The sequence below is a fragment of the Bos indicus genome, chromosome 13 (genome assembly GCF_029378745.1).
Source record: "Bos indicus isolate NIAB-ARS_2022 breed Sahiwal x Tharparkar chromosome 13, NIAB-ARS_B.indTharparkar_mat_pri_1.0, whole genome shotgun sequence".
Taxonomy (NCBI): domain Eukaryota; kingdom Metazoa; phylum Chordata; class Mammalia; order Artiodactyla; family Bovidae; genus Bos; species Bos indicus.
In genome coordinates, this window is record NC_091772.1 from 33,850,503 (window position 1) to 33,877,606 (window position 27,104).

Sequence of the window (27,104 nt, forward strand, 5' to 3'; positions counted from 1 at the left end):
AAATTAACTCAAAAAGGATCACAGGCCTAACTATAAAATGCAAAATGAGTAAGACACAGGCTGTAACAGAAGAAAACCTATACCAACTTGGGTACTGTAATGCCTGTTTGGATACCAAAGGCATGAGTCATGAAAGGCATAATTGATAAGCTGGACTTAATTGAGAACGTTCTGCCCCATGAGATAAGACAATAAGCGAGTTAGACGATAAACAGACTGGGAAAACTATTTACAAATGACACAGTTGAAGGACTACTATCCAAAATACACAAAGAATCCTTAAAGCTCAACAGTAAGAAATCAAATAATTCAATAATAGGTCAAATCATACCCCCATTCCTCATCCGTCTTCATGACAGAGAATAAGGGAATCACCATTGCAGTGTTGAGTTCAAGAATATGTGCCTAAGATTAAAGTAAGCCCAGAGGACAAGATGGAGGAGTAAGGACCTGCTCTTACCGCCTCTCAAGAAGACGCCCAAATCACAACTAACTGCTCAACAGCCAACAGCAAAAAAGGCTGGAACCTACCAGAAAGCATATTCTACTTCCAAAGACACAGAAGAGGCCATAAGGAGATGGTGTAAGGGGTGTATTCGCAATATAACTCAACTCCATTCCTGCTGGGTGGGTGACGCATATACTAGAAAGTAACCATATTACAGAGGTTCTCCCACAGGAATGAGAGTTCTGAGCCCTATGTCAGGCTCCTGGGTCTGGAGATCTGGCATCAGGGGGATGAGACCCCAGAGCATTTGACTTTTAAGGCCAATGGGGCTTGATCACAGGAACTTCAAAAAATTGAGGAAAAGAGAAGTAACACGCTTAAGGGGCACACACAAGGTACTGGGCACGCTGGGACACAAGGGAAAAAGCAGTGTTTTCAGAGGAGCCTGGGCCAGACCTACCTGTTGGGGCAACATTAAATGTACCCGCATTCACATTATAGTGGTCCTAGAAGGAGAGAGAGAAAGGGCCTGAGAAAGTATTTGAAGAGATTAATAGCTGAAAACTTCCCTAACAGGGGAAAGGAAATAGTCACCTAAGTCCAGGAAGCACAGATAAACCCAGGATAAACCCAAGGAGGAACATGCCAAGACATATTAATCAACTTGATAAAAAATTAAAGAGAGGATAGCATTGAAACATGTATATTACCATATGTGAAACAGATTGCCAGTCCAGGTTCGATGCATGAGACAGGGTGCTCAGGGCTGGTACATTGGGATGACCCTGAGAGAGGGGATGGGGAGGGAGGTGGGAGAGGGGTTCGGGATGGGGGACACACGTACACCCATGGCTGATTCATGTGAATGTATGGCAAAAACCACTACAATATTGTAAAGTAATTAGCCTCCAATTAAAATTAATTAATTAAAAAATTAAAGAGAAAATATTAAAAGCAACAAGGGAAAAGCAACAAATAACATACAAGGGAGTCCCCATAAGGTTATTAGCTGATTTTTTAGCAGAAACCCTAGAGGCCAGAAGGGAGTGGCAATGTATTTTTAAAGTGGTGAAAGGGAAAATCCTGTAACCAAGAATACTCAGCAAAGCTCTGATTTCGACAGAGAAGTAAAAAATTTTACAGACAAGCAAAAGCTAATTTGGCACCACCAAACCAGTTTTACAATAATTGATAAAGAAACTTCTTCGGGGGGAAAAGAAAAGCCTACAACTATAAACAAGACAATTATGAACAGGAAAGTCACTGGTTAGGGCAAACATACGGTAAAGGTAGGAAATCATCCACACACAAACATGGCATCAAAATCAGCAAGCGTGAGAAGAGAAGAGTACAATGCAGGATATTGGAAATGCATTTGAAATTAAGAGACCAGCAACTTAAAACTATCTCGTATATATACAGACTGCTTTAGCAAAACCTGCAGGAACTGCAAACCAAAAATCTACGACAGACATGTGCACAAAAAGGAAAAAGGAATCCCAACACAACACTGAAGATAGTCATCAAATCACAAGAGAACCAAAGAGGAAGGGAAGAAAAAAGATCTACAAAAACAAACCACCCAACAAACAGCTCATGCAACTCAGCTGTTCTTTTAACAATGCAATCAAAAAATGGGCAAAAAATCTAAATGGACAATTCTACAAGAAGACATACAGATGGCTAAAAGGCACACAAAAAGAAGCTCAACATTATTACTAGAGAAATGCAAATCAAAACTACAATTAGGTATCACTTCACACCAGTCAGAATGGCTATCATCAAAAAATCTACAAACAACAAATGCCTAAATCCACAAAAAACAATCCCCAAAGTAACAAAACAGCAATAAGAATATATATATCATCAATTACCTCAAATATAAATAGATTAAATGCTCCAACCAAAAGATTGGCTGAATGGATACAAAGATAAGACCCATATATATGCAGTCTACAAGAGACCCAAATCACAGTAGATGATGACTGCAGCCATGACATTAAAAGACGCTTGCTCCTTGGAAGGAAAGCTATGGCAAACCTAGAGAGCATATTAAAAAGACATCGCTTTGCTGACAAAGGTGTGTATAGTCAAAGCTATGGTTTTTTCAATAGTCATGTATGGACATGAGAGCTGGACCATAAAAAAGGCTGAGTGCCAAAGAATTGATGCCTCCTAAATGTTGGGAGGGACTGGGGGCAGGAGGAAAAGGGGATGACAGAGGATGAGATGGCTGGATGGCATCACTGACTCGATGGACGTGAGTTTGAGTGAACTCCGGGAGTTGGTGATGGACAGGGAGGCCTGGTGTGCTGCGATTCATGGGGTCTCAAAGAGTTGGACACGACTGAGCAACTGAACTGAACTGAACTGAATTGTGGTGCTGGATAAGACTCTTGAGAGTGCCCTGGACTGCAAGAAGATCAAACCAGTCAATTCTAAAGGAAGTTAACCTGAATATCCATTGGAAGGACTGATGCTGAAGCTCCAATACTTTGACTACCTGATGCAAAGAGCCAGCTCATTAGGAAAGACTCAGAGGCCAGGAAAGAAGGCAGGCAAAAGGAGAAGCAGGTGGCAAAGGATGAGATGAGATAGCATCACTGACTCAATGGCCATAATCTGAGCAAACTCCAAGAGGTAGTGAAGGACAGGGAAGCCTGGCATGCTGCAGTCCATGTGGCTGCAGAGAGTCAGACGCAACTTACTGACTGAATTCACACACACACACACACTCACGACCCACTTCAGATCTAGGGATACATACAGATTAGAAAAGACAGTCTCTTCAATAAGTGGTGCTGGGAAAACTGGACAGCTATGTGTAAAAGAAAGAAATTAGAACTTCCTAACACCACACACAAAAATAAACTCAAAATGTATTAAAGACCTAAATGTAAGGCCAGAAATGATAAAACTCATAGGAAAACATAGGCAGAACACTCTTTGACACAAATCACAGCAATATGTAAGATTTTCTCTGACCCACCTCCTGGAGTAACATAGATAAACAAAAACCAATGGGACCTCACTGAAAGCTTCTGCACAATGAAGGAACCTATAAGCAAGGGGAAAAGACAGCCCTCAGGATGGGAGAAAATAATAGCAAATGAAACAACTGACAGAGGACTAATTTCCAAGTTATACAAGCAGCTCATGCAGCTCAATGGTAGAAAAACAACGAACTCCATCAAAAAGCAGGCAGAAGACCTATACAGACATTTCTCTAAAGACGACATGCAGATGGCTAATAAACACATGAAAAGATGCACAATATCATTCCCTATCAGAGAAATGCAAATCAAAACTACAATGAAGTATTATCTTACTCTTATCAGAATGGCCATCATCATAAAGTCAACCAACAATAAATTTCTAGAGGGTATGGAGAAAGGGGAACTCTCTTGCCCTGTTGGTGGGAATGCAAATTTATACAGTACCTATGGAAAAGAGTATGGAGATTCCTTACAAAACTAAGAATAAAACTACCATATGACCCAGCATTTCCACTATTGGGCATAAGAAACCATAATTGAAAAAGAAAGACTCATGTACCCCAGTGTTCATTATAGCACTGTTTACAATAGTTATGACATGGAAGCAACCTAGATGTCCCACTGACAGATGAATGGATAAAGAAGATGTGGTATATATACACAATGGAATACTACTCAGCTATAAAAAGGAACACATTTGAGTCAGTTCTAATGAGGCGGATGAACCTAGAGCCTATTATACAGAATGAAGTCAGTCAGAAAGAGAGAGATGAACAATCATATATTAATATCACATATTAATGCATATATATGGAATCTAGAAAGACACTACAGATGATCCTATTTGCAGGGCAGCAAAGGAGACGCAGATATAAAGAACAGACCTTTGGTCACAGTAGGGGAGGGAAAGGGTGAGATGACTTGAGAGAGTAGTATTGAAACATGCTATTTTCATCTGTTTCTAGTGCTTGGAAGGCAGAATGACAGCTGATTTCTTTACAGGAGAATATGAACACATTACTATTGTATTTTACTGCTGTTTATACACTGGCTGTTAATATCAGAGACGACCAACATAGATACAGGAAAAAAAAAAAACAAAACTGTCTCCAAATTAGTATGTTCTGAACCATACCACCAAGGTTTTCTTCCAGAACAGTGGAGCAGCATCAAGGGGAAGTATGGCTTCTCCCAGAACCTACTTCTGCTGCCTGCTGCCATGTAAGTGAATGGAAGTCAATGTCCAGGCACGGTGCTAAGCATCTCACGTGCGGGGCATCACAGTGCACACATGAGATGCACTGACAAAAGACTACACACTGTTACCATGGACATCACTCCATTCACTAAAGAAATTACTCTCTATTGCCATCTGCAATAAATTCTCGTTTTCAGAAATGTTCCCTATAGTGGGGTGGGTTCCCACACAGTGCAATGGAAGCAATAATCCTTCAGAGGTGAGAACCAAGCGGCCGTGAGCTCCAATTACCGTTTTCATCATGCCCGCTGGCCTCCGGCGTGCCCTGCCTCTGGTCATCCTCGGGTGCCTCGGGGTAGATGACTGCAGTGTCTTGTTGTTGCAGGAACTCTTCAACGTTAGGATCATGGTTTTGTTCATTTTCTGCATCTGAGTCGCATTCATCATCTTTTACTAAAAGAAATGCATACTCTATAAAAAGCCATTTCACCAAGTTGTTACATAGTTTTCCTAAATAAGAAACTATCTTGAGAGAATACAACTGTCCTTGAATCTATAGGAAATATTTACAGGAATATTAAAAACAATTTACTCATTCAGCTATAATCTATTGAGAAGTCTGTTTTTATAAGTTTACAGTGTTCTAAAAGTCTCAACATTGTTACCATATCCTCTTTAAGTTTTAGGGTTGTACTTCTATTCCATCTTACTGGTGAACAAGACCCAGTGGAGGTTGGCTGAATCCTTAGTTTCTCAATCAATAATAAAGCAAGGAAAACAGGAAAAGAGAAAAACATAGTTCCCAAACCTAAGTTCTTCCTAGCAACCGACTGTACCATGTTTACTTAGAGTTGTACTTGAATGACAAACTGAGTGCAAACTGCTCTGAAGTTCAGTTCAATTATGTGGTTTCTTAGAAAACAGCTTTAATAGTTAGCTACAATCAGAAAGATTTCTAATAAGAGTTAAAGAGTATCAAACTGATAAAAGTGCTTTCCATCTCCCCGAGTATTCAGATACAGACAGGGCTGTTCTTTGTCTTTCTGCTCCAGTAACTGTGTCACTGCTGGGTGATGGGAGAGGCATTTCCACCAAGTCAGAAGGTTACAAGGGTAGAGCACGTCTTCGCTTGGAGAAGGGAGCCAGGGCACTGGTGTGCTGCAGGGTGGGCCTGGTGCCCTGGGGTTCCATCCGTCTGTCCTCCCGGAGGAGGGTCCACACTTCTGGTGACTATCCTGGGTCAGTATGGCCTCTGGGTGTCTCATGTATGACTTCTTCACACACTTCAGATTGAAGTCAGTTCTGAATTTGTGAAACAGCAGACTGAACTGGGCCCAATTAAGACGGTGATGTACCAGCATCTTTTTGTTCAACAGATACTACAACACTTGCACGGGAGCAGTAGCTCAGTTTCTCAACGTGGCTGCTGTGTAACACTTTAGCACCAACGACAGAGTAATAAAGGTGACTACTCACCATCTTTTCCTCCTTTTAAACACAGGCAGTAGCTATCAGTTACGTAGTGTCTGCTATATATAGTCAGTCCCTGAACAACATGGGTTTGAACTGTGAGGATCCACTTATACTTAGGTTTTTTCAATAGTGAATACTCTAGTACTATATGACTGTCATTGGTTGAACCCATGGATGTGAAACTGTAGACACAGAGGAATCCAGTATTGGGAGGGCTGCCTGTAAATTACACATGGAATCCACTGCAGGGGGGCAGGTGCCTCCACCACTGTGTTGTTCGATGGTCGCCTGTACTGAGAACTCTTTTTCTTCAGTTGATGCCAGTTGTCACCAAACCTTGGTCACTGGGTCCAGGCGGAGGTGAAGACTCTTTAAGAGGGAAGCCACTACTCTTCACTTAAAGGGAATCCATTTCCAGATCCTCAGCTTTCATGCAGGGCCCTTCCTAGAGTCCAAAAGCTTCTTTCTTCTACTCCTCTTTCACAGTCCTTTGCTCTAACTTCAAAGACAGACAGGTCCCCCCTCCATCCATTACATCAGTACAGTGCATGCCTTGCAGTATAAAACCTCCAGCTGCCAAAGGAAAACAATTCAAAGTACTGATTGGGAGAAGCCTGCTGTCCTGATCAGTTAGGCCAACAAAAGAGCACTCTAGTGTCCAGCCTTCCCAGGATTTCTATCAGGGGAAAGGCTGGTGACTAAAATGGGGATGTTTTGGCCCTGGTTATGAGTCTCTGAAATCCGCTATATGATATGGCCAGAGAAAGTAGAGTAATTTCCCCTTAATGACCTCACCTGTTTCATTCCCTAACTATTCTTAAAAAATTCACTGCTCTTCAGAAGGCTGGTGAGAACAAAGCAAGGAGTATTCTCGAAAACCTTTCCTAGGATCTGATATTAGCTAAAACAATAAGCTCTTCTGAACAGCTAAAGTAGTACAAGTCTGTGTTGTTATATCTTTTATCATTTTATTTTCCTTTTTTATTTTTTAAATTATGAAAGTGTGTGTGATAACACATTTACAGGAGACTTGGAAAACACAGAACAAAGTTACATATAGTTCCACTGTATTACCATTATTTTTTTAAGTAGATCTGTTCAATGTAACTTCAGATATTTGAGTTAAATTAGATTAAACTCACAAATGAAATTTATATTTATGTGATTTCTTATAGAGGAAATATAGATTTGACAAGTTACTTAAAAATACTTTTATCAGATTATATTACAAAATATTTACTTCAATTAAATATTCTCCACTTTCAAAATGTTTATATTTTCTATAGCCTAGTAGCTAAATGGATAAGGCAATGGCACCCCACTCCAGCACTCTTGCCTGGAAAATCCCATGGACAGAGGAGCCTGGTAGGCTGCAGTCCATGGGGTCGCTAAGAGTCAGACACGACTGAGCGACTTCCCTTTCACTTTTCACTTTCACACACTGGAGAAGGAAATGGCAACCCACTCCAGTATTCTTGCCTGGAGAATCCCAGGGACAGGGGAGCCTGGTGAGCTGCCATCTATGGGGTCGCAAAGAGTCGGACATGACTGAAGCGACTTAGCAGCAGCAGTAGTTAAATATATCCTAGATGATGGAATGATGAAGTTTTAAGTAGTGTACATTGTTCAGAATTACATATGTAGTATGTATTTTATACATGAATCTTATGTCTTTAATAAGTTATAATCTTATCTATACACTGGTTGTAAAGATACTCATTTGGAGACAAAGATTTTTATAACTTTTTATAACAAAGATTTTTATAATTCATAATAATTAGATTAGATCTAAATAACCTTAACCTCATTGTTGAATAATCTATTTTAAAGAAGTATTTATTTATACTTTATGCGTTCCTCATTATAAATTGTATATTCTTCATATTAATAGAAAAAATTTTATGAAATCCCTCAAAATGTGTATCAACACATTCATTTTAATTAGAAAAATGAAGACACACTTTATTTTTCTGCCAGAAAGTCTGACTTGGCTGATGGTCTAACAGTGATAATTGGTTTCACTAGTAAGGTTATTAGGTACAAATTTTCCAGAAATTGAATGAACTAATAAGTTTATAGCTCTAAGAAACGGATCAAAATATACTTAGCTCAGGTATTAAAAGAATTTTTATTTTAAAATGTATTGACAAAAGGTACTGATTAGCAATATTTCAATATTCCCAACCATTTCTGAATATATTACACAAGGTGCCTCTAAGTGAGGGTAAACAAGTAGCAAAAGTCAGAACAGACATCATTAGCCTTTTGGTAAGTAAGTATGGGTGAAACCTTTTGGTATACACCCAAGGAAGTGAGGGCCTGAGTGATTCTGGTGACTGAGAAATAAATCCTTTAGTGAAATAGGTGGCTCTGAATTTTTGCTTTCAACAGAACTGAAGGCGCATTTAATAGAACTGATCATTGACAAGTCATTAAAATATTCTTCTTAATAGATAACCATAATTCTTTGCATATAGTTCTGAAGATGTATAAAGAATTTAATAAATCATTTATGAGAAAAAACTGATTTCATCTTTTTACTTATGAGAATAAAGTTCTCTCAGAGCTAAAGAAAAGCCAGAAACAGAATTAATGCTCCACACTCTTTCTTCTAGAATAAGCGACATTAAACTACTGATTATGGGCTAATTAAAAAATACTTTGGCTCCTTTAATCTCATTTCCAGTAACATTTTACTTTAATGAGTAGTTGACCCCTGAACAACACAGTTTTGAACTGCATGGGTCCTCTTGTACTGGATGTGTTCAGTAGTGAATACTACAGTTCTCCATGCTCCACGGTCGGTTGTGTCCATGGATGTGGAACAGCAGACAGAGAGGGGCTCTGTGTACGGAGGAGCTGGGTACTCAGGAGGGCTCACTGTAAGTTGTATGTGGATTCTGACTGGGCAGAGGGGTTGGCGCCCCAACCCCTAGGTTGTTCAAGGGTAAACTGTAGTATTAAAATTTGTCATGTATGTTGTGATCAGTGATCATAGGATAAATCAATCCATAAATTTTAAAAAATCTAGGAGCCATATAGTCCCTGGAAACTAAACAGAAAGTTAAATTTCAATATATATATATGTTTTTCTTGCAAAAAAACGACAGTTGATCAAAGTATCTTCGAAGAGGAAATACACTGGTTAGCATTAAATTCTATATTAGTTCAGGGAGTAAACATTATGATGTAACATTTCTGACTCTCAAAGAGGTATTCATATTTAAAAAATAAATGGTATTAAATTGCTGTTGATTTCAAATATAACAGTGATGTTAGAAATCTCATTTTTAATCTGTCAGATAATAGGCTGTAACTACATCTGACCCTTAAAACATGAGGTTTAGGGGTACTGACCTTCCAGTGGTGGAAAATCCATGTATAACTTAAAGAGTCAGCCCTCACTGTATATGATTCCACATCCTCGGAGTTGGCCAACCCCAGACTGTGAAGCACTGCAGTATTTATTATTAAATAAAATATGTGTGTATGTGGACCTGCACCATTCAATCCTGTGTTGTTCAGGGGTCAACTGTACTTATTAAAGTGGAGAATTCTGTATGTCCATCAGACTCCTGGGAGGCAACACATAATCCGTCTGTATAATATAAAATCTGGAGGATAGTAACAGTATGTCCTAGGATAGTTGGGAGGCTTAAATGAATTAACACAGTATGTGTTTAGTACTGTACCAGGCACATAGTAAGTGCTCTGTAACTGTTATGTTTTCTTCAAAGCAGTCCTGCAAGGTGAACACTGAACTAGAGCAGATGACTCAGTATTGGGGGTCTGCTATCGAAAGCTGGGCTCTTTCCAACTAAAGTACATGTTTTCCATGAACCTGTACTTACCAAGCCAATTTCAAGCTAAGACCAGACATTCCTCAGATTTACCCCTAAAACTAAAAGTGCTTGGAAGTACATGTGGTGAAAAGGTCTATTATAAAGCAAAATTCCTAGTCTTAAGACTAATAAATTGCATGTGTTTAAATATTAAAGAGATGAGCAAATACAGAGAATATGATGACAATTTGGTTTTTCAGGTGTGACAAAACTCTGAACGAACTGTCACAGTATAGAATTATAGGATTATAATCATTGGTCAAAGTGTACAATTGTAGGGTTATAATCACAAATTATACAAAGCAAGGTTAGAGAGACAAACATTTAATATAAAGGCTAAATAACATTTTTATGAGGCTATCAGTGTTTTACTCCCATCAGAATAAAGGATAGTTAGGGTTCCGCCAATCTTTATCCTCCAATTTTGAAACTTTGCACAAGTATCAGCTAAATAAACAAAGAAAGGATGCTTAGAAGAACAAAGGCTGTTTGGGTGACCTTTTCACTCCCTGAATACTAAGCTGAGACTGTAGTTCTCTTCACTTCCTGAACTGCAGAAGAAGTCAGCTTGAGAAAGGAGCTGACAAGGTTCTAAACTAATGATGGTGGCCTCTTGCCATGGTTTTGTTTACTTTGTCAGCACATTATTCCCTGGAAGTGAAGGAAGTAACACAAGCAACGGTGAAGCCGGACTTCAAAGTGGAACTGCTCTCAAGTCTCAAACAGCCAATTTCCACCCTTCTTTGCTGAAAACTGCATTTATCAGAGTTTTATTAAACGTTTGTGTTCTCCTAACTCCCCGAGTGCCAGGAAAGTAACACACAGGGCCCCACTATTTTGGAGGCGGGGGTGCTGTATTTCAGCAGGAACTCTAGTTTACGTACAGTTACACTACCTTCCAGACCTGACTATTTTTGGGGAGGGAGGGAAATTATGTATCACTCAGTACTTCAAACTGAAAGCATGAATTAATTTCATTTTTGTACTAAAGAGCAAACTGTGAGGTGAAATACTGTCAACTCAGAACTCTAGGTGTCTTTTTTGCTGGCACTTTGCCTCAAAGCGCAAATGATCTTCTACAGAAGACCTTCTACTACTCTGGTGATGTGAGTCGTCACATTTTAATATAAAATAGAAGAGTAATGAACAGCATTCTTCTGTGCTCATTAACACTATTTTACTAACAACAAATATAGTTTAAATACTTTATATAATGTATAAGTCAGCTTGACAAATATTTGATAATAAGCATACATACCTGAATACATTATTCATGCAAGTTCAACACAACCATGTTAAAGGCAGAATACACAATCTTTGGCTGTGGCACCATAAATGATCACACATTCCATTATTTGATTAATTTGGAGTGCACTTTCAGTAAGAGTACAAAGGCTTGCTCTTTGTTTTATAGAACTGACAAGTATGGGAGGGCTGATGCTTATAGGTAAAAATCGATTTTTGACACATTACTGCAAAATACACTCATCTTATACAACACAAGGTGATTTATAAGGCTCTGTGGAATACTCCTAAAATGTATTGCAAAGAACAAAAAACTATAAATGTTAAGCCAAAGAAGAAACAAAGAAAATTTAAAACTATATGATAGAAATATCTAATCTATGGTTGAATATACAGAATACAGTAATACTACTTTTAAGTACAGAATTTTGAGGAAATGTTTTAATAATTTGGAATTTCTTTTTGAAGTTTACATTCGAAGACTGCCTTATCAGAAGTAATAAGTGCCTGGTATATATTGGACATTATCATATGAAATATCTGGATTTAAGATTTGCACTTACTCTTTTGCTTCTTAAATCTGATTTGAATCCAATAATAGAGGAATAGTCTCGGGGAATATGTACTAATATAGTCACCTAGAAGCAACAAATTTCTTTGTTTACTATAATTCAACTTCATTTTGGGTTGGGAAGATCCCCTGGAGAAGGGAAAGGCTACCCACTCCAGATTTTGGCTTGGAGAATTCCATGGACTCTGGTCCATGGGGTCGCAAAGAGTTGGACACGAGTGAGCGACTTTCACTTTCAACTTCATTTTGGCCTTTTTCAATCACAGAAATGGTAAGAAAAAGTGTATTCTCTTGTTTGCTGTGACATGTTCACTTATCAATATTCATAATTCTCATCTGGTTTCTAGATAACCCATGATATTTGCTTCTTTTTCTCTCTTCTGCTTTTAGTCTTGTGGGCAATTTCATGTAGATCCTGGTAACTAATAATCAAACTCAAAATAGATCTGTATTTCTGTAACTATGGTAAAAATCTGATAGAAGTTTAAATTATCATTAAAACACTTACTCTGTGGATTACATGTAGATTATATTTGTTATTCTTACAGATGAATACCTGTATTATATGAATATCTAAGCTTGCAGTCTATTTATAAAGAATATAAACATCTAATTTTTCATACAGTGCCCCATATGCTTAGGTACTTAAACATTTAAAGGGGGGCAAGATAAAGAGGAGGAAACAGATTAAATGCAGAACTCACAAATGCAAAAACCAGTCACACAAAGGCTGTTCAAAGATGATAGTGCTTGAGAAAAAGGCAAGAGTACCTGCACATCCCACTTCATCTGCCCGAGCTTCCGGCCCCAGGATTTCTTGTCCTTCCTTTCCTGCTAAAAATCAAAGAACAAAAGCTTTAAAACAGATCCCCCCTCTCACCAACACTTAACGTCTATAAATCTGAAAAGGAAACTTTTAGGTTATATTTGATTTGGATTTTTCCCCCCCTTGTATAAGTACAGTAACATGTCCTACTAAGCTAAAGCTTTTTAAGGAAATTAAGCAGCTTCACAAAACTCATATATTTTAGAGAAGCAAAATGAGTGAAAATGTTTATATATTCTGGACTTCTACATATATTAGAATTATACGCGTACTAGGATTTTATTAATGTATTTTTTTTTTTTTAGGAGAGGCGCTCTATCTACAGGCAGTAGGACTCCTTTTCCATCTCTTCCCTGAAGCACAAATTGCTATGTGCTGGGCACTGTGCCAGGTGCTTTATCAACCCATTTCCTTTAACCTTCATAAACTATCTCTTTATAAATTAAAAAATCTCACCAAAACATGAGGCTTGAAGAGGTTACAGAACCTGCCTAAGGACACACAGCTACTGGGTGGTGGAATATGAATGCAGGTCTGAATGGCTCTAAAACCCGCTCTCTCCTCCACCCTGGCTTATCTCACTATAGACAGAGTCCCTGACAACCTGCAGTGTGCCCAGAGCAAACAGGTTAAGGACTATACCTTTTCTTTCACTCTCTTCATGATTGTAACTACTAGTAAGCAGTAACAAATGATAATAGTGGTGCCAATAAATATTTTAGATGTCTATTATTCACCTTCTCTTGGGCTCATATGGTAAAGAATCTGCTTGCAACACGGGAGACATGGGTTCAATCCCTGGGTCGGGATCTTCCCGACCCAGGGATTGAAGGGAAGGGAATGGCAACCCACTCCAGTATTCTTGCCTGCAGAATCCCATGGACAGAGGAGCCTGAAGAGCTACAGTCCATAGGGTCACAGAGAGTCAGACACGACTGAGCGACTAACACACATTATCCACCTCTGACACCTATATATTTGTAATGAGCTGATAAGATCAGAGTCAACATGCACATTATTTAGGCAAGCAGAAAGTAAACTTTATATATTTAGGTACATTTTATTTATTGAGTAGTTTATTAAGAACGTGTGCACATACAAAAGATTAGAAGTTAAAAACTGCTTTCAGAGTATATAATGTAATTATGATCAGAAGACTTACAAAGTCACGTTAAAACACTGTGTAGTTATCTGCACTCCCATCAAATCCCATTGAATATGTCAATCAAAAATCTTGATTCAGATTTTCCTCGTTTGATAATTGAATTGAGAAATAGAGCACTAATCAAGTAAAATCTGTGCTCACATTAAAGCATGTATTTCTATAAGTGTCTTGGATTACTGGGTGGATTTATTTGGCAGATTTTCTATACTCATTAACTTTTATGTTACTACTTAAAGATCATTATGTGATAGTTAAAATATGCATAAACCTCTTTAGATCAGCATAAAAATCACTGTCTGAAGTGGATAATGATGAGATTAACTTCTGCTGAAGAATTCTGATTTTATATCTGCTATCAGCAAAATGACAATTTAAAAATCCCTGGTCAAATGTTAACAATACTCTATGATAAACACTGGTATTTGCTAAGCATCTGAAAGTCTCCAATGTTTATTTTTTTTCTCTTCCTCCAAAGCATCTACTTAATCTAAAATAATAAACAGTGTGCCAAGTGGGTAATTATGATAGCAATATATTTATTACTGCATATGCGTGTTCGCTGATTCTCCTCACATGAAAACCGAAGCAGGCTGAGCTAGGACTTGCTAAGGTGGAAGGTAACACTGATTTTGGTTATTTATTTTGGAGTTTTTGTTTCTTTTTTTTTCTTCAGTACCACATGGCATGTGGAACTTTCCCCGACCAGGGACTGAACCCATGCCCGCTGCAGTGGAAGTGCAGAGTCTTAAACACTGGACCCCACACTGGACCCCTTAAACACAGGAAAGCCCACAGTATCACTGACTTTAAAGTTTAAAATGTTATTTTGGACCTTATTAATTTTACTGCTTGCAGTTAAAGCTAACTTAAACACTGTCTGCAATTCAATTAAATTTTTCCTTCTGCTGGAGTGACATCCAGGCTACCTACATGAGAATGTAACATGTCAGAATCTGGTCCAATGCTTATTTACCAGTTTGAAACCTGGAAGGCTCCAATCATCCCCTCTTTATTGGGGGCAGAATTTTTGTTCAACAACTAAAATCATGTCAACTAATGAAACAGAAATGGTGCTCGCGCCGGGCTGTCAGGTGGGTACCCTCCTCTCCCAAAACTCACTGCCTGCAGCAGTCCCTCCCCGCTCCATCCAGGGACGGCATGAGGGCATCTTGGAACAGGGGGTGTTCTAAGTATTTCTCAAGCAGCATTCTCCCTAATGTGTTCTGACCTTACTTCTAGTTTTAAGAAATATAAGAGGAATAAAGTAACTGAATCTACTTATTCCTAAGATTTTTTTTCTCCTATAAGACCTTATAATGTCAACATATTATGACTGACCAATCTAAGTGCAACTTAGGAAGGAAAACCAGAGTGCTCCCGAGGGTTTGGCTTTTAGTCTAAATACCAAAGCAAGTATCTAAAGGACAAACTCTGAGTAACAAGACTTCAGTTTTTCAAAGAATGGCAAAAGACAGCTGAAGTAAAGTCATGAAATGCTTCTCAGCAATAAAAAGGAACAAACTATTGATACATACAACTTCAATGAGTCACCAAAAGATTTTGGAGAGTGAAAAAAGCCAATCCAAAGGTTATTACATACTGCATTATTCCAATTATATTACATTAACGAAATGACAAACTTACAAAAATGGAGAATAGCTTAGTGGTTGCCAAGGTTAAGGATGGGGAGGAGGGGAAAGGAGGAGAGGACAGATTGTTTGAAGGCAAGTGGGGAGCCCTGTGGTCATGGATGCTCTGCATCTCACCTGTATCAACATTAATATCCTGGTTACAATACTGTACTACAGTTCTATAAGATGTTACCATTTGAAACTGGGTAAAAGGTGCACAGACTCCCTGTATTATTTGTAAATTTAAAACTATGAATTGTTTGTGAATCTGTAATTATCTCAAAATTGAAAGTTTACTTTAAAAAAGTCAAAGGCAAATAGCACACATTTATATCAAAGTAGACAGCACCTGTTCATTTTGCTGAAGAATGAAATTCCTAGTAAGTAAAAGCAAGTATGACAGATGCAGTTGATTTTAATTAGAGATGCAGATGCCTACTATCAATGGCGAGATAAGATAATTCAAAGTACAGGATAATTTAACACATATTCTAAATTCTAAAACTTGCATTTCTGAAATTAATATCAAGATGTTTCTAACAATTACACATATTTCTGTGGGGATATTTTGTAGCAGCGGCTAAGAAGGCACAGTGAGTGGCTAAGGGAGTCAGATTCTCCTTTTCTGCTCCTGTCTTTTTCTCGATGACACACACACCAAGCACATTTAGACCTGCCTTTTTCTTAAATCTGTGGTCTCTGCTAGAACGCTGTTACCCATTCATCTGAGTAACTGCTACTAATCTGACTTCTTTGAAGCTCAGTTCACCTGTCTCTCAGTTTGTAAGTCTTCCCTGACCCTGCTCTCTGCTAGCCCCACTCCACTGTCCCTGTTACAGGAGAGAAACCTATTACAGTAAGACTGTCCAAAAAGCAAATATTGAGAAATTCCTTAATGCAAACATAAAGTATTCAAACTTTGATTAAGGATGGAATGTTTGTTTCACTGTGTACTTTTTAAGAATGTTTCCAGACAGCTTCATCTTTTTCCTTCTTATATCCATTAGGTTCTACATATGTATCAATCTATTTTTGGTATAATTGTCCATCAACCTCCCAGTAAATATAATTCACAACCTCCAGGAAAACCTGTTACTGTAGACAATGGTAAATAAAAAACATGCCTGCAGTCAGCTTTGGTGAAGATGGAGATAGGCTACCTGTATGTCCCACCAGACACAGCCACAACACCTGGGAGAATGCATGGAGGGGCAGTGTGAAGACTCTGGAAGGTGAACCAGAGCAGGCAGAGGAAGAAGAGGGGGCCACTGAGCTGGAAGTGATTCCACCCACCGCAGCCTGGGTTCAGGGCGGTTCAAAAGCTGGATGTGGACACTGAAGCATGGAAGAAGCATGCTAGAAAAGCCCTCCAGTTTAGGGAGCAGGAAAGGGAGAAATATGCATTTTTCCATCTTTCATTTTGGGTCCCAGCCCCCAGGTCATCCCATAGTGGGAGAGACCATGCTGAAAGCAGGGGCCCCCAGGTACGTAAAAGCCAAGGGAGGGGCACCTTCTCCTCCAGCTGAAGGAGCAGAGCCTGAAGAGGGTGGTACGTGTGTCCACTGAACTTCTTCCTGCAGCTCTTCTCACAGTCATAGTTGCAGGAAGTATGCATAAGGTGGTACGTGTGTCCACTGAACTTCTTCCTGCAGCTCTTCTCACAGTCATAGTTGCAGGAAGTATGCATAAGGTACGGCAGTAAAGTCCCAGGATTTTGGACAGAAGACTGAACAGGAGAGTCCTGAGGAGCTGGAAATACTGAGGAGACCACTGAGCAGGAGGAGCATGGGGAAGCAACTGCACAGAGCTGTCTGTGGACCCCTGGGTGCATCCCAAGTGTCCCTCATGTGGTTCTGATCACAGACTCTGAGAATTGAAGAGTCGGATAAGATCATTACTCCACATGGTACAGATCTGAAGAGCACTGCAAAGGCTTGAAAACGCAACTTATATTGGGACTACAACCCACAAAAAGCTGGTTGGAACTGACAGCTTGATACACTGAATTGCCTGCTAAACCAGAAGTACAAAAATTCTGCACAGGATTTAAATAACAACAAGGGTCTCATAAGATAATACTCAAAAGTGTCCAGGATACAATCCAAAATTACTTGGCATGCAAAGAACCAAGAAAACCACAGCTTCTGTGGGAAAATGTGGCAACACTGAGATAACACAGGTGTTGAAATTACAGGACAGCTTTTATAAAGGTTCTCCAAGAAGTTAAGGGTGAACATTCCTGAAAGGAGTAGAAGGAAAGTCTCAGCAAACTTGCATCAGCAAATAGAAACTATAAAAAAAAGAATCAAAATACAACTTTAGAAGAATACAATAACAAAAAATTTAAAAACCCACTTGATATGCTCAATAGCAAAATAGAGATGAAAGAGGATAGTGAACTTGATGACAGATCAATGAAAATTTTCTAGTCTGAAAAGCAGAGTAAATGACTAAGAAAGTCTTAGATACATAGGATAATAAGGAAGTATCTTTCATGTCACTGAAGTCACAGAAAGAGAAGAGAATGATATAGAAAAAAAAATTTGAAAAAATTATGTCTAAAAACTTCCCAAATTTAACAGAAGACACAAATTAATAGGTTCAGAGGTTAACTGAATCTCACAGGGTAAAGCCCTCCAAACCTAGGCCCATATCATCAAACTAACTCTGAAAGCAAAACAAAAACAAAAACAAACAACAAAAAAAACCCAAAACTTGAAAAGAGTAAGAGAAAATGTAATATAAGGGAACAATGATTGAAATGACAGTAAGTTTATCATTAGGAATTTAGGATTCCATAAGGAAATGGAATGTTTTAAAGTGCTAAAAGAAAATAAAAGTCTCTCAACCCTAAATTTTACATTCAGTGAAAACATACTTCAGAACTGGAGGTAAAAGAAAGATATTAGTAGATAAAAGAGAGCTAGCAGAGTTCATGGCCAGGAGACCTATCTAAAAGAATTGCTACAGGAAGATCTTCAGAAAGAAGGGGAAATGATATTAGAGGGAAACTTGAAATGTCAGGAATGAAGGAGAATATAAGAAATGACAACTACATATACAACTACAATATAAAGGAAGGAGGGCAATGGCATCCATGTGGGTGCACGGTTTCTGTATTTCACTTGGGGTAGTAAAACATTGATTCTAAGTAGACTGTGCAAAGTATGTAACATTCAAATCTATAGAGCAACTACTAAAAACATCAGTACAAAGAGATACAGTCAAAAATGAAATAAATAAGTGAAGATGGAATACTAAGCCATATTCAAATGGTCCAAAAAAGACAGGAAAAGAATAGAAAAATGAAAAAAATGAAAAACAAATAATATACAATTATAAACCTAAATCCAAATACCAAAAGTTATATTAAATATAAATGGTCTAAACAAGGCAATTAAGAGACAGATTTTAAAAACCAAGCTCCATCTATAGCTCTCTACAAATAAGTCATTTCAAATATAATGATATAGGTATGTTAAAAGTAAAAGGATAGAAAAAGATATACCATGCAAACATTAATGAAAAGGAAATAGGGTGATTATTTTAACATTAAAGTAGACTTTAGAGCTAAGAAAATTACCAGAGATATAGAGAAACATTATAATGATAAGTCCATTCACCAAGAAGATATAACCATCTTAAATATGTGTGAAACTAGCAAAGCTTCAAATCAAGAGACTGAGAGAACAGAAAGCAGATCTATGATTGTAACTGGAGACTTCAATACTCCTCCTCACATTAACTGACAGAACAAGCAGAGAAAAAGTCAGCAACAATATAAAGAACCAGGCAGCATTCACAACCACTAGAACCAACTGACATTTATAGAACATTCAACCTGGTACTTTTTAAAAGCACATAAAAGATTCAGGAAGACAGATCACATCCAGGATCATACAACTAAACTTAACAAATTAAATATAATTTAAAGTACTGAGTTGGCCAAAACAACACACTTTTTGGCCAGCCTAGTATGTTTTCTTAGCATAATGAATATAAACTAGATATGTAGGAGAAAGAGGAAAAAGTTTCTGAACACTTTGGAAATTAACACACTTCTAAGGAATCCATGGGTCAAAGAGAAAAATGAAAACCAAAATATCAACATTTGTGGAATGTACCAAAAACACTGCTTAAAGGGTAATTTACATTATTAAATGCCTATGTTACAAAATAAGGACTCAAATAAAAACTCTGTGCTACCATGGCAAACAGGAGGAGAAGAGGAGAAAAATAAATTCAGAAGTATTAAGAACAGAAATCAATAAAAGTGAAAAATAATAGAGAAAATGGTAAAAAGTTCTTTGAAAAGACCAAAACAGCTCTCTCTCTCTCTCTCTCTCTCTCTCTCTCTCTCTCTCTCGTTCCCCCTGCTCCCTCTTATGCCCACGTTCTAGGCTGCCATGCCCTGCTCTCAAGAGGCACAAGTCGTCTCCCCCAGCAAGCGGGCCTGGGCCACAGAGGCAGGCGATATGCATCTCCGCTTTGCACGCCACAGCTCCAACCAAGGGGTCCGCGCGCGCTGTGGGCTACGACCTGTACAGTGCCTATGATTACCCAGTACCACGATGGAAACAGTGCTTGTGGAAACTGACATTCAGATAGCCCTTCCTTCTGGGTGCTATGGAAGAGTGGCTCCTCGTTCTGGCTTGGCAGCAGAACCCTTCATAGATGTAGGAGCTGGTGTCATAGATGAAGATTATAGAGGGAATGTTGGTGTTGTCCTGTTTAATTTTGGCAAAGAGAAGTTTGAAGTCAAAAGTTTGAATTGCACAGCTCATTTGTGAACGGATATTTTACCCAGAAATAGAGGAAGTTCAAGTTTTAGATGACACTGAAAGGGGTTCAAGAGGCTTTGGTTCCACTGGAAGTAATTAAAACGTATGCCAAAAACAGGATATGAGAATGTACTTTTTTCTTGAAAATAAAGACTTTGCTTAAAAAAAAAAAAGAAAAGACCAAAAACAATGACAGACATTAAGAAAGACTGACAAAAAATGAGGGAGGCTATAAATTTCTAGTATCAGGAATGAAAAGGGGATCACTGCAGAGCCAGAAGATATTAAAAGGGCTATGAGTTCAAGAAGTAAACATTAAGATATACATTTCTGACTCTTAAAAGAAGAGCTTATTCATGTTTTTTTTTTAATGGAAGTATTAAATTAAGGTATTAAATTGCTATGGATTTCACATATGAATGGTGTTTAAAAATGTCATTTTTAATGTGCTAGAAATTAGGTTGTTTGTAATTACACTTAAATGAAAAGTTTTATATGTCCATTATGAAATCTGTGAGGCAGTTCATAACCAGTTTATAAAATATAAATTTGGAGGATAACAACAGTAGTTAGGGTAGTTGTGAAGATAAAATCACTACAGTATGTGCTTAGTATTGTACCAGACACTCAGTAAGTGCTATGTAATTGTGAGCTATTTTCCTTAAAGCAGTCTGGTAAGGTTAACATCTCTTAACAGACATGAATTTGAAAACTTTTAAATGGACTATATCCTCAAAAACTAGAAACTACTGCAAGTCATCCAAGACCAAATGGCTAATCTGAATATTCCTATAATTGTTTTAAAAATTTAATTTGTAGTTTAAAATCTTCTCCCCCAAGTAATAGAAATTCTAGGTCCACATGGTTTCCACTTTAAGTTTTACCAGACATTTACTAAACAGCATTAAATTTAAATAATATTTTAAGAAAACAGAAGAGAAAGGAAGACTTTCCTATTAATTTTATGAGGCCCATATTACCTTGATACCAAAACCATGTTACAATATTACAAAAAACAAACCAACCAACCTATAGACCAGTATCTCTCATGAACACTGGCACAAAACTCTTCAACAAAAAATTACCAAGTCATATTCAGCAATATATGAAAACACAATGACTCAGAGGGGCTTTCCAGATAATCTAAAGCTAGTTCAATATTGGAAAGTCCATTAATGCATTTCACTGTGTTAACAGGCTGAAGAAGCAAAACCACACGATCATATCAACTGACACAGAAAACGCATTGAAAAAATCTGACATCTATTCATGATGAAAACTCTCAACAAACTAGAAATGAGAATAGTTTCATAAAGAACATCTACAATAAATCCACAGTTAACATTATACTTTAAAGCAAAAGACCACATACTTTCCCTCTAAGATTGGGAAAATGTCCACTCTCACCACTCCTGGCATTTTCTAATAAAAAGAAATAAATGGTATACAGACTAGAAAGGAAGAAAAACTACCCCAATTTGAAAAGAAGACTGTCTACATAGAAATCTTAAGAATCTCCAAAGACTGTTTAGAACTAGCAAGTCTGCAGGATACAAGGGCAACAAACAAAAATCAATCATATTGCCCAATCATGTAACCCTAATGAGAATGAACAAATGGAAACTTAAAAATAAAATATTCACAATAGTTTTTCCCTTCAAAAATGAAAGAAAGAGGTTTAAGTCTCTCAAAACATGTTAATGATCTGCATTTTGAAACTATAAAATGCTAATGTAAGAAATCAAAGAATACCTATACAGATTAAAAAAAAACAACATTCAAAATCAGTTGCATTTCTATATAGTGAAACCATATGAAATAGAAATAAATAAATAGATGAAATCTTATTTACAATAGCATCAAAACTAACAAAATACTTATGAATAAATTTAACCAAGGAAATAAAAGCACTAAATGCTGTGAGGCAATTTTCCTGCAATTAAAAAATAAATTAAAACACAGTTTCATTAAAAAGCTGTAAAACACTGATGAAAGAAATTGAAAACACAAATAAGTGGAAAGATATCTTGTGTTCATGAACTAGAAGAATTAATACTGTTAAATATCCATACTACCCAGAGCTATTTGTAGATTCAATGCAATCCCCATCTAAATTCCAATAGCATTTTTTACAGAAACAGAAAATAAATGATAAATGCTAAAATTTATGTGAAATTACAAAAGATCCTGACTAGCCAAAACAATCTTGAGTAATAAGAACAAAGCTGGAGGTATCACACTTCCTGATTTCAAACTGTACTATAAAACTATAGTAATAAAAACATGTGGTACTGGCATTGAAAACACACAGACTAATGGAAAAGAATCAAAGGCCTGGAAATAAACCCATGTAATTACTGAAGTCAACTAATACTTGACAAGGGAGCCAAGAAAGCTCAATAGGCAAAAGGTGGTCTCTTCAATCGACGGTGTTGGAAAAACTGGACAGTCACATGTAGAAGAATGAAGCTAGACTCCTATCTCGTATCACTATCAAACATTAGCTTGAAACAGGTTAAAGACTTCAATGTGAGGCATGAAACCATAAAAATCCTGGAAGAAGACACAGGGGAAAAAACTCCCTGACATTGATCGTGGCAGTGATTTTCTAGATATGACACCAAAGCACAAGTAAAAAAATAAATAAAGGCATACATCAAATTGAAAAAGCTTCTGCACAGCAAAAGAAATGATCAACAAAATGAAAAGGCAAACTGTGTGGCAGAAGAAAGCATCTGCAAAGCATACAAGTGAAAAGGGGTTAATATTCAACATGCATAGGGAACTTCTACAACTTGATAGTAAAAAAGCAAGTAATGATTTTAAAATGGGCAAAGGACCTGAATGAGCTTCCCTGGTGGCTCAGTGGTAAAGAATCCACCTGCCAGTGTGGGAGACGTGGGTTTGATCCCTCAGTCAGGAAGATTCCCTGAGGAGGAGATGGCAACCCACTTCAGTATTCTTGCCTTGGAAATCCCATGGACAGAAGAGCCTGGAAGGCTACAGTTCATGGGGTCGCAGAGAGTCAGACATGACTTAGTGACTGAGCACACACACAAAGGACCTGAGTAGACTGTTGTTTTTTTTTTTTTTCCAGAAGACATACAAATGGCAAAGAAATACACATGAGAAGGTGTTCAAAATCACTTCTCATCAGGGAAATGCAAATCAAAACCATAATGAGATGCCACTTCACACCTGTTAGAATGGTTGTCATCAAACAGACAAGGTGTTGGTGATGTGGAGAAAAGGGAACCCCTGGTGCACTGTTTGGAATGTAACCTGGGGCAGCTACTAGGAAAAATAGTATGGAGGTGCCCCAAGAAAATTAAAAACAGAACTACCATGTGATCCAGAAATTCTACTTCTGAGTATGTATCTGAAGGAAAAGAAACTACTACCTCAAGAAATATCTGTACTCCTATGTTCACTGAAGCACTATTTATAATGTCAAGGCATGGGGTCAGCATGACCTGATGCAAGTGGCATTAACCTTCATCACCTGGTTAAGATTCTGTCAGGTTTCTTTACACCAGTTATTATGCCTTTCTTTATAATTATCTGGTGGGAAAATACTTTGAGATTATGCACGTATCTTTTTTCTCATGTTACCGGCACCCACTAACTTTAGCACCCATTGACGGCTCTTGCCCACAACAATTATCAAGGTGTTTGCCTAATGGTGATTTTCCACTCTCCTGATTATTTCTTAATTTACAACTAGAATTATACTATAAGGAAGAGCTTTCCCTTCTCCTCCATGTATTTAAGTACTTATATCCATATGGATGCATTGATATTTATTTCACTTCATAGATTATAATCCAATACTACCATTTATTTTGCTGCCAAAATTGTTCTAGATTTGGCCATGGGGAGTCCTTTAAGTTAGCTCTTGTGTCTCTTGATATGCCTTCATAAATTTTTTTTAGCCCTTTTTTACTCATGTTCCAGGCTTATCTTACATTTACTCTCCCTTGGTTCCAGAATCAGTCATTTCTGCAAGGAGCCTTGCCACAGTCATTCCCCAGATCTGGGCACTGGATATGCTTACTGCTACTGTCTGTCACTGCCGCCCTGCTTTCTCAGCAGACAGAGCTGGGAGACACGTATGTGCACTAACAGCTGCACGTAGGCGTGTGTACTTTTTTATTTGTCTTCATAGACATTAAGAACCACGAGGTCACACGAATACCTCTGATTCCAATCAGACACCACAGGGTTTATCCCAGCCTCCTTTCTTCCCCTTTCTCACTGCTGACAGTGAGAAACCTGGGTCTCCTTATCCTCAACATATTTACTTATTTGTTCAATTTCAGAGTATACTATACACATAAAGTAGTTTCAAAATTATGGAGTCTTCTGTGAGTAGCATTTTTATTAGGGAAAACGGGGACAGGAATGGGTGTGTGACACTTGTCTGAGTGTGTCTTTCTGAACCTTTACAGACAGAACAATCCACCTCCTCCCCCAAATAAATCACCCAGCAGACAGAATACAAAATGAAATACAGACATTAGCAAGGGAACCTAGCTGTATTACAAATGAATTACATGACACACTGAAGGGGGTGGGGAAGACAAGAACCTAAGTAACTTGGAAATCAATACTTGGAACATGAGCTGTAGAGCTGACTACACAGGAGCTGTACACACTGCTCTCCATCCAGGCACACGTCTGATTGGCTGGGATTTTTCAGGAGGGCAGTGGGCACAGCTGAGGTTCCCACTGTAGGTAGAGCCCAGACTCCTCCCCCTGGGCCACCTCATAATGCTTAGGCGTTTAGAGTCACTCAAATGTTAGTGCTGCACATTTAGTGCAAATGGAGTTGGATCCCGTTATGAGCAGAGCTAAAATAAGACCTCTGCGGTCATTCGGCCCAGTTTTTTCATCTTATAGATGCAAAAGTGACGTTCAGGGGACACAGCAGTACAAAGAAGACAAGAAGCCGCATGGTGAGCTTTTCCACATCACACACCACCTTTGGTTGAAAAAGGTTCCAAAGGGTAGGTCAGGCTAAATCTTGAGACAAGGATAATTTGGTTCAATACTGAGTTATTTAGTGACGGAGGCATTCTTTGCATAGATTGTTTACTGTATTTTATTATAGTGTTAGTTGCTTAATTGTGTCCAACTCTTTGCGACCACATGGACTGTGGTCCACCAGGCTCCCCTGTTCATGGAATTCTCCAGGCAAGAATACTGAAGTGGGTTGCCATTCCCTTCTCCAGGAGATCTTCCTGACCTGGGGATCAAACCTGGGTCTCCTGCATTGCAGGTGGATTCTTTACTGTCTAAGCCGCCATTTTATTATAACTTATATTCAAAAAAGCTTTATTGCTATAACTGTAAGATCAGACTTTTATATGTTTTTACCTTAAAGAAGTTTTCATTGACTTGGCATTTTTGTCAACATGTGCATTTCTATAAGAGGTCAAAAATTTTCAAGTCCAAAAAACGGTTAAATCACTCTTACTTGGGATCATTTTAAGGCATTAAGAAATAGCCAGTCTATTAAATGATACTGTATACCATTGGATTAGTTTCATGTAATTTTTAAAAGCTAAAAGAATAAAAGGTCTATGAACAGGTGTCCTGAAAGAGCACACATATTTAAAAACGTTTAACTGACACAAGCATGAGAGCTTCTGGCTGAACCACAAGCTCTTGTCAGATAAGTATGATATGCTGGAACACTGCCAAGTTACACTATATTTCCTACCAAAAAAAAAGTGAAGTTTATAAGTCTTTTAAGACAACAGGACTTAATGAATCTAGAAATCTCATCCTTAGATGTGAACATGTCTTAGTTTATTTAGTTTTATAATGAAAATATTGCTTCTCTTTAATCCTTCTAAGAACTTGATCCTAACTTGAGACTTCATTCACAGGTAAGATTTTAAAAGGCATTTATGGCATAATTAACATTTTGGTAGCATATTTTCCCAGTACACTTAAGACTGACAATTTGTACTCTGGTTGCAAATCTGTACCAGTTTCATGTGCTGATCTCTGCCACAGCTGAATGTCATTGCCTGCTTTCTTTACCGTTCCCCTTTTTTTAGTCTTTAAGGAAACCAACTGGCATAGACAGTGTGGCTCCTGTAGCTTTCCTTCTTTGGTTTTTTGTTTGTTTTACCTTGGGTAGTGGTCGATTAATAGGATGCACCAAAAAGTAAAGAACACGGAGCAGCAGTGGAGCCAGGTCTCCCCAAAGAACAGAAGCTAAGGGGCCCAGGCAGGGGGCCATCTGCCCCTGGGTGCCTGCTCCTCTGGTCACAACTCGAGTGCTCTGTTTCCGCTCCAGGAGCAGGCTGGTTTGGTCAACCAGGTCCAGTGTGACAGATGATTTTTCAAATTCAGCCACAAGGACCATCCTGAAGAGTCATAAAACGACTCAAGGGTAGAAGTGCTCTGAGGCTTCATTACATAAAATTTCAGTGGAATGCATGATTAAAGGCCGGTTAATTGTAACCGACTGAATGAACCATTAAAAGTTACTAACCTGGGTATTCATGAAGTTAAATTAATTTACAGAGGATTCTGAACCAACAGTCCAGCAAAAAGTCTGGGCTGCCTTGCATCCCTGGGCAGGGCTGCAAATCGGCTGTGCATCTTTTTGCAGATGAAATTTTAAACTCCCACTGTTTACCAGAGGAATGGTTTTACGTTTACTGGCTTGTTCCACTGGTCAGGCAAGACTGTTCTGAACACAGTGTGACACACATAAACCTTATGTACTTACTTAACTAGGTGAGGTAAAGCCCAGAACTAGAACTTTATGTAGCTTGTTTATGAAATCAATGTATCTTCAAATTGAGGGCTTATTTTTCAGAGCAGTTTTAATTAGTTTTCACTATCTTCGTAGCATGTTCTCTAAACAATGCACACTGAACAACTGTGGCTCAAATGAACCAACAGTTATGTT

At 38.1% G+C, this 27,104-nt stretch overlaps 1 protein-coding gene and 1 pseudogene across 5 annotated transcripts in view; one reads left to right on the forward strand and one right to left on the reverse strand.

Moving 5' to 3' along the window:
• The window catches only part of ZEB1 (zinc finger E-box binding homeobox 1), a 196,806-nt gene that overhangs the window by 22,110 nt on the left and 147,592 nt on the right, over positions 1-27,104 (reverse strand). For 2 of the 5 annotated variants that reach the window (XM_070800919.1, XM_070800921.1), the window contains exons 3-4: positions 12,545-12,607; positions 4,934-5,095 (exon numbers count right to left, since the gene is read on the reverse strand). In XM_070800919.1, coding sequence (XP_070657020.1) covers positions 4,934-5,095; positions 12,545-12,607 — 225 coding nt within the window. The remainder of the gene's footprint in view (positions 1-4,933; positions 5,096-12,544; positions 12,608-27,104) is intronic. The other 3 variants (XM_070800920.1, XM_070800923.1, XM_070800922.1) reach the window with 3 other exon arrangements.
• Positions 19,802-20,347, forward strand: LOC109567998 (deoxyuridine 5'-triphosphate nucleotidohydrolase, mitochondrial-like; annotated as a pseudogene).